The 8,814-nt window shown below is 35.6% G+C and overlaps 1 protein-coding gene across 1 annotated transcript; it reads left to right on the forward strand.

The window, feature by feature from the left end:
* The first annotated feature begins 1,302 nt into the window (after positions 1–1,302).
* LOC123524586 (programmed cell death protein 2-like) lies at positions 1,303–7,990 on the forward strand. Its single transcript, XM_045302880.2, has 4 exons — positions 1,303–2,072; positions 3,857–4,134; positions 4,401–4,508; positions 5,154–7,990. The coding sequence occupies exons 1-4, from the start codon at positions 1,541–1,543 to the stop codon at positions 5,301–5,303; spliced, it is 1,068 nt and encodes a 355-aa protein (XP_045158815.2). The 5' UTR covers positions 1,303–1,540; the 3' UTR covers positions 5,304–7,990.
* The last annotated feature ends 824 nt before the right edge of the window (positions 7,991–8,814 follow it).

The following is an 8,814-nucleotide window of genomic DNA, read 5'->3' on the forward strand; positions in this document are numbered from 1 at the left end:
ACACAGTTTTACACACAAATCTAAAACTGAATTTCATTGACCATGAATGTGACCTACTGACTTCCTTAATATTTTATCATCAGTTTGACATTTGAAACATATAGCTCATATTACTCAGGTGAGCGATCCAGGGTCATCATGACCCTCTTGTTTCAAAATTATGCCCCTTTTTCAATTTGGCAGTTTTGGTTAAGTTTTTGTATGTAAGCTGGTATTTCAGTATCCACTAATGGGAAAGGATTGAAACTTCACACACTTGTTCACTGTCATGAGCTGATAAGCACTGTGAAGGTTCCATAACCCTTTTTCCCTTTTTTACAAAATTATGCCCCTTTTTCGACTTGTATTCATTCTATTGACAACGCTGTTGAATAGTCGAGCGTTGCTGTCCTCTGACAGCTCTTGTTTGACCTTGTCCATAAGTGCAATGATAACAGGTGAGCGATATAGGGCCATTATGGCCCTCTTGTTTAATGTCCCGTGGTATATAGTTTATACTCGAACTCAACAATCCTTTTGGCAAGACCTTCAAACTGACTTATACGTAAGTGACCTTGACTCTCAAACTTTAACCTGAATAAACAATATTTTTGGTCCTACAGCTCACAAATGACCCAGTTTAGTTCATACTTGGCAGGACCTAGAAACTGACCTATATATAGATGACTGACCCTCATATGACCTTCACCTTCAAAATAAAAACATTACAAAAAAACTCGCACTCCACAAACCTTGTGGCAAGACCTACAAATTGACCTATATTTAGTTGACCTATAATGGTGGTTTGCACATGGAATCTTCAATGATACACTAGTGTGTAATTCCATTAAAAGGGGCGTATGGTCCCCAGTTAAAATAATGTGCTTGTCCTGAACAAGAAAACAATGGGCAGAACTAAACTATCTGGAATTTAGAAATAGAATCTGAGGTTACACAGCCTGCATATCTTGTATATCTGCTTGAATAACAATGATACAGCATAACAAAGTTTTCAGAGCCATTATGATCATGCTTATGTAAGGCACTGATTCCAATTCTGCCTATGGAGGAAACTTTGGCATAATCCTGGCATTGTCCCGTATCATTATACATCATGAGAAGAATTGAAATCACTGCCTTACATTAGCATAACCATAAGAAGCGACTAATAGGGTCTGAACACTTGGTTTTGCTGTTTCAATGTTATTCAGGTAGATATGCAAGTTTTAATTCCATACCTAACACTTTTATTTCGATATAAAAGGAAAAGGTACCAGTATGTCATAAAAATAACCTAAATTCCCAAGCATATGTGTGTGTAAACTGGGTTACAAGCTACAGTTTTTCCACACTGTTGAAGACTCATTTTGTGGATGTACATAATGTTTTATGATGTATAGTTTATTTATCAGTTCCAAGAGTCAGGTTTTTATGTTTGTTTACACTGGAATGATGACGAGACATTGAGACCAATGCCAATGTCATTAAGATATATTTTTAGCGGCGTACTACCATAATGTAAGTAACTGTCACGAATTAATATAATTACAAATCACAAAAGATGGCTGCGCCCTTGCCAAAGAAATGTGTGGAACTGGGGTTTGTAGAAAATTCAGAGGAGTTCTTGCTAAGAAGTAGATTTTTTCCAAGTAAACTTGGTGGTCGACCTGCTTGGTTGTCGCTGGAATCCATACCAACCACGGAACAGCTGTCATGCGTTGAATGTATGAAACCAACAATATTTCTTTTGCAAGTTTATTCCCCATGTACACTAAAGTTGGAAACATTTCATAGAACTTTATTCATATTTGTTTGCAGTAACCCAGACTGTTGTAAAACAAATTCTAACAAAAACTTACATGTGTTTCGATCACAGTTACCAAGGGAAAATAAGTTTTATAGCTCGGACCCATCACCAGAGATTGAAGTGCAAAATGAAGTTGATGCAAGTTTGTTTAACAAACTATGTGTAGTATGTGGTTGTCTGGGACTGAAAACCTGCAGTAAATGTCATAACGTAAACTACTGCAGTAAGGAACACCAGACAGTTCACTGGAAATCGGGACATAAAGTCGGCTGTAACCTAAGCAAAGGTAATTATAAAATTAGGTGCTATTAGCCTTACTCATATGGCACATCGGGATGACTTGTTTTATGATCTGATATTTTATAGTTGTCATCCCGCTAAGCCTTACCCATATCTGCATTTTACTGTTAGGAAAATAAAGACGTTAAAAAATAAATAAAAAAAGTCATAAAAGGTGAATTAAAACACTGCTCAAGCTTACTTGCTCGAATAAATTAAACATTAATATTCATGAATAAGAATTTCATGTAGAAAGTTCAAATGGGTTGAATATCTAACTCATAATTTTAAAAAAGAGCCTTAAATCTTCAGAAATACATGTATATGTAAACAGGTGTGAGAAGATATCTGCCCTGACACCGGTTTCAATACACAGACAGCGAACTGCCGATGACACCAAATTGCAGAAACAAAACACAAAATATACATTAGAAAAATGTCAGCAAGGCAATTTTATGCTTTATTGTCGATATAAATTCATTATCAGAGATGTAATCATTACAAGTACATAGCACATACACCAGAAAACATTCCCAACGGATTTCATTGGGGATTTCCTAACAGAAATATGCAGAATAAGTTTGGACGTGACGGGACAGTGGCAGTCAAAAGTTATCAAGCTGTTCCAAAACGTCGTGTTATTTGGACTAAGGTGCTACCTAAAATGCAGAGCTCCCTTGAAAAAGACATCTGCAACTTGTGTATTTGCAATTATTTTAAGGGCATTAATTTTGTCAGGAAACTTCCTGAATTCTACTTTAGTTGTGAAAAATTATACAAAAAAATAAAACTCAAAAGTAAGTGCAGAATTAAGAGTTCAGTACTGAAATTAGAGAATTCTTGTTCAAAATAAATTCGTATTGTTGCCCTTGTTTGTCTTAGAAAATTTGGTTGAAGTATCATGCTAATTGTTACCTTTGAAGTAAAGAAATTTAAATTTGTAATAAATTATAATGAAATACAATGTAACTTGGTTCTGTAAATCTTTTAAGTTATAAAATACTTATAGTCCTTGTTCAGCTCAGAAAAAGTGCATTGTTCATTTTGCTACCTACACACTGCCCTCTTAGAAATAGGGCCAGTTGTTTGGTAAGCAACATTTTAAAATGGAAAAGGCACTTCATGCAACAAGAATTGTCTTTTATAATGGAGCTTGTTGTTTAGCATCATTATTTAGAAAAGGTGACACACTTTACATATATTTTATTAGCTTGACTGTTCAAAAAATAGGTAGACTATTGGACTCACCCGTAACTCAAATAGCTTTTTACAAATCTATTCCCCCATTTTCAGCATAGCAATTATTGGCTAAGTTATTTTATCTAAGCTGGTATCTCAATACACACTTTTGGCAATGGATTGAAACTTCACACTCTTGTTCACTGTGATGATCGGACATGCAGTGCTTAGGTTCCATAACTACTTTGCCTTTTCTCAAAATTATGCCCCTTTTTCGACTTATTTTCATTCAGTTAACAATGCTGACATTTAATAGTCGAGCATTGCTGTCATCTGACAGCTCTTGTTTTCTGTTTGCTGTTACTTGTAGAAGCAACAGGTCATAAGACAGAGCAACTGTGATGTCATCCAAGAAAAGTTCTCTCTGGCTACAAGCCAGTGTCCTCAAAACTGGCATGTTATCACTTAGCGGCATAATCATTAGTTTTGTGCCTTTCACTGAAAATGAATATCATAATTTTCAGCAGAATGAATAAATTGTTTTTGTTAGTAGACTTGCTGCAAACAGCATGAAGAATACTAATATGTAGCTTTTAAACACCACATTTTCAGAAGCTGATGTTAGCACAAAAGAAGTCAAATTTGATTGTTTATTTCCTGAGATGGAGCTTGTCACAGAACCAGAGAATAATGAATCTGAAAAGGATTGTGTGGAAAAGACAGATGAAGAAAAAATGAAGGAATATGATGAGTTTTTAAAGAAAGAAAATGTATCCCAAACATGTGGAGAAATGTCCGAGGCAGAGCTTCAGAAGATGGCAAGTAAAGAAAGTGAGAATGATAAACAGTTGAGGAGATTTAAGAAAAGGATAAGCCAGGAACCAGAGCAGGTTGTGTATTTGAATGGTAGAAGTAGACACTTACTAACAAGACAGCCAAAACTTAAAAAAAGTTTTCTTTTCAGTTCTAAATAAAAAGTTTGCTTCATTATATTATATATAAAGGCTAGTTTAATACCTTGGAAGTAATTTTTTTTTGAAGGTCTTAATGGCTTGAAACTAAAAGCTGCATTTGTATTTCATGTAGTGATAATCGATTGAAAAAATAATTTGAAAGTTTACCAATTCTGGAAATGTAAATATCTGTTATCTTATAGGTCTTAAGATACGATAAAGGTGGAGAGCCATTGTGGATCGCCAGTGATCCTAAACCTGAAGTGATACCCGATTGTAAATGTGGAGCTAAACGACAGTTTGAATTCCAGGTTGGATACTTCCTTTCTCATTTTCCTAGCTTATTGCTTGTCAAGTTTTGTTTTAGTTCACCTGAGCATAAACTGCTCAAGGTATACCCTGTTGTTGTCAACAATTTGACTTGCCTGTTTATCCTCCAGAGGTTATAGTTTTGGCCCAATCTTAATGAATCTTGGTTGAAATGTTACCCTCAATAAATTATTGCACTTTCTCTGTCAGTGGTTTATAAATTTTTTTTTGTCAGATAGAGTTTATTGCAGGGCCTCTGCAACCAACTGGTTAAGATCGCTGACTTTGAATCACTTGCTCTTCACAGTAATGGATTCAAAACCTCGATCTTCATGTGAGGAAGCTATCTGTCTGCTTATGGAAGGCCGGCAGTTCTACCCAGGTGCTCGTGCATGCCTGAAATAATGCCTGGAGGTGCATCTTGGGTCTTCCTCCACCATTAAAAGCTGGTAAAGTTTCCCTATGACCAACCGTGTGTTGATGTGATTTTAACCCCAACAGAGTAAAAGAACATGTTGCCGGGGTAATAGAATAAAATAACATATTGCCTGGTACCTGCATGGATAAGAGAGTTCTAATTCCTTCAGAGATATTTCATGTAATTATCCAAGCAGATTGTAAGAAAATATGATTTTTATACATTTCAGGTTCTGCCACATTTATTGTCCTTCATGAATGTTGACAAGCTGGGAGCCAGTATAGACTGGGGAACATTGTGTGTATACACATGTAGTGAGAACTGTTCTATAGGAAACACATACAGTAGAGAGTATATTTTCAAACAGGATGTTGTCTAAGAAAGCTAGGAGCCAGTATAGACTGGGGAACATTGTGTGTATACACGTGTAGTGAGAACTGTTCTATAGGAAACACATAAAGTAGAGAGTATATTTTCAAACAGGATGTTGTCTAAGAAAGCTGGGAGCCAGTATAGACGGGGGAACATTGTGTGTATACACGTGTAGTGAAGAACTGTTCTATAGGAAACACATAAAGTAGAGAGTATAAGTGACAGAATCTGACTGCTTATGGCAGATGGCTGCTTAAGTAAAAATCAGAACAAGGTCAGTTTGTCAAGTTAGTTCACTTGCTACTTAAGGCAAGTGGTTAATGCAGGTGATCGCTATGGCCGTTTCCGATGTATACCAATAGGACTGTTCTACAGGACTTGCATACAGTAGAGAATATAATATAATATAATAAGGAGATCCTTTGAGAATTCATCTTTAGTGAGGGTTGTTAAAAAAATCCATAAGGTTGTGTATATATACATGTCTGTTACCTCTAGCCCAGTACAGTGTTACGCATGTATGTTTTATTCCATTTTGATTGAGGTATTGTTCTAGTTCCTCAGGTGTGACTTTTTGTGCATTGTCTGAAACAAATTTCTCTACTAACCCATGAAATGCATATATCTTTCTGAGTTTATTTATGATGGTAGACATGTTGTTGATTTTATATTTTCAACTTCTGGTTATCTGGAGTAGTAATTGATAATAACCAAAATACTTTCTCCTGACGTGCAAAGTCTTGTACAATTTTCCATGGTCTTTCTGGTAACAGAGACAGTCATTACTTGTGGATGTTTAGTTGAGCTTGATACCATTTGGCATGGCTGACAGTTTTCAACAAGCATTTCTGCATCTTTATTGATATTTGTTGCTTTGGCCGCCACACTTTTTATCTCCCTCCAAAGGTGGAGGGATAAAGATTTGGCATTGTTGTTTGGCTGTTCGTATGTTCATCCAAGAGGATGTCCAATGAGTTTAATTTAAAGAGCATTTTAGCTAGAATCATTAAACCTCATGTAGTGTTATTGTAACAACACCTTATAGTTTAATACAAATCAGCATCCACGCACAGCAGCCCAACAGAATACATACATAGTGATGATACATATTTATATACAATGTTCCCACTAGATATAGCACGTGACTATTACCATATAATTATACTCGGTACAACAGATCTACTACATTCTCTCCTTTTCTTCAGTTCTTTTGTTCATTAAAACCATTAATAAGCAATTAAGTTAATTTTCAATCAAAGAATAAAATTTAAGTTTTAACATTTTCAACTTTTAGAATAATTACAGCATCACTAGAAAGTCTTTTATCCCCCGACGAAGTCGGAGGGATATAGTTTTCGCATTGTACGTCCGTCTGGAGCCATATCTTGGAAGTGGTTGGGAATATTTAAATAAAACTTCATGTACATGTTCACAACTATGAGGTTATATTGCCCTCAAAGTTTCAGTCAGATTGCCCAAGTAACACCAGAATTATGGCCCTTAGAAGTTTCTAGTGTTAACTATATAGGGTACTATAAATATGGCAATTTATTTATTTGAGTTTTATGGCGCACCAACACAGTATAGGTTATATGGCACCAAACAGGACTACAAATTTTGGTTCCACATCTCATTTACATCGAAATAAAAACATGAGGTATGGAATCAAAATTTGCATACCTGCTGGAATCACAGAGTTACTGCTAAACCAAGTGTTAAGACCCTATTTCTGCTTCATAGCTTGTGATATATTTGATGTAGAACTATGAAACTATAATTAAATTTAGATCACCATATTGTGGTTGTGCACACACAATTTCGTCCGTATTTCTTTAATAAATTCAAAGTTATTGCTCTTTAATTGTTTAAAAATCCACATATTTGTACATAACAAACTTACCACTTGGTAGAATTTCATTAAACTTCTTTCATTCTTTTCCATGAACATTTATTATAAATATGTGAAGTTGTGTACCCACTCCTGGTCAACAATTTGCCTTAGGCACACCCCCTCCCCACTCCCAACCCCCCACCCACTCCCCAAATAATTTCAATTCACTTCATTAGATGTATACATTATATGGTATTTAAGTTCTAACCAGATACATAATTCTTTCTTAAGCAATAAACATCAACCATAAAGTATATTCATTTCTACTAACTGGATACAGTAGGACAAGTTAATTATGCTTTACACAAAAGTCATTTAATTTGTAAAAATATGCAGAATATTTTTAAACAAACAGATTTTAAACTTTCTGTAATAAATAAGAGATTTTTTATACACAGTCTGTTTACCTTTTGAAGATTAAACTCCACTGACGATACGATATTCTGCATTTGGATATTCATTTGTGATATTCCTCACCAAGTCGTCCAACTGCTCCTGTTCAATACTAGAATAAGTGCTGCCAATCATTAAATTATATTCCTTTAGTCGCCTTTTTATTGTACTCTCACTTGCCATTAAAAGTCCAGAAATGTCCTTCACTGTAAACTTGTTATTTACCAAGAACTCAAGGATCGAAAAGGGAATGAAAAACTTTGGCTGACCTCTCTTTCCACACTCCAGTGGCACTTCAATGCGGAAAGCATTGTCGCTACCAGAATCATTCATCATCAGACCTAAGGCTTGTTTAACATAATTTGAGCCGCGCCATGAGAAAACCAACATAATGGGTTTGCGACCAGCATGGATCCAGACCAGCCTGCGCATCCGCGCAGTCTGGTCAGGATCCATGCTGTTCGCTAACGGTTTCTCTAATTACAGTAGGTTTTAAAAGCGAACAGCATGGATCCTGACCAGACTGCGCGGATGCGCAGGCTGGTCTGGATCCATGCTGGTCGCAAACCCATTATGTTGGTTTTCTCATGGCACGGCTCATTTACAGGTCCATCTAAGCAGGTTAGTAATGACAATTGTAGCATTAGTTCATATGTTTCCCTTACCTACTCTTCAATATTCAAAGTTCGTCCATTTTCAAAACATTGTATTATATGGCAAAGTTTCACTCTTAACATATTCTTTATTTCTGTTACTTCATGCGCCATAACAGCATTTCAAAATATCATCAAGTACCAATGACCAAATTAGAATTGAGCAAATCCACTTTGCTGATATTCAGTTGGTGCTTTTTTCGTTCATTCCATTTTCAAATAGCAGTAAGAATCTGTAAAAAGAGGAGACTTTATTAAAACAAAACTAGTGCTGCGCAGTTAAGGGCGCACCATTGCATATCCCCACGATGTGCTTTGGAATTTATATAAAAGTTAGGATTTGGATTTTATTGTCTTCTACTCTTCATTCCAATCAGTTTGATACGCTGCTTGACTATAATTTTATTATGAAAGATTCATTTTTTTTTTACCCCCAAGCCCCATCCTCCAGGTCCCATCCACAGGGATAGAATAGAAATTCTTAAAGTCAAATTTGGATTGTCTGTGTTCTACTCTTTTTCCGAATAAACTTGATATGTTACGCCCCTATATTCTAATAGTTTGAATTTTTGACACCATTC

This window comes from Mercenaria mercenaria, chromosome 3, assembly GCF_021730395.1.
Source record: "Mercenaria mercenaria strain notata chromosome 3, MADL_Memer_1, whole genome shotgun sequence".
NCBI lineage: Eukaryota > Metazoa > Mollusca > Bivalvia > Venerida > Veneridae > Mercenaria > Mercenaria mercenaria.

Coding starts and splice junctions, on each gene's coding strand:
- LOC123524586 (XM_045302880.2), top strand. CDS start 1,541: ATGGCTGCGCCCTTGCCAAAGAAATGTGTGGAACTGGGGTTTGTAGAA. Junction 2,073..3,856: donor CGGCTGTAACCTAAGCAAAG/GTAATTATAAAA, acceptor CCACATTTTCAG/AAGCTGATGTTAGCACAAAA. Junction 4,509..5,153: donor AACGACAGTTTGAATTCCAG/GTTGGATACTTC, acceptor TATACATTTCAG/GTTCTGCCACATTTATTGTC.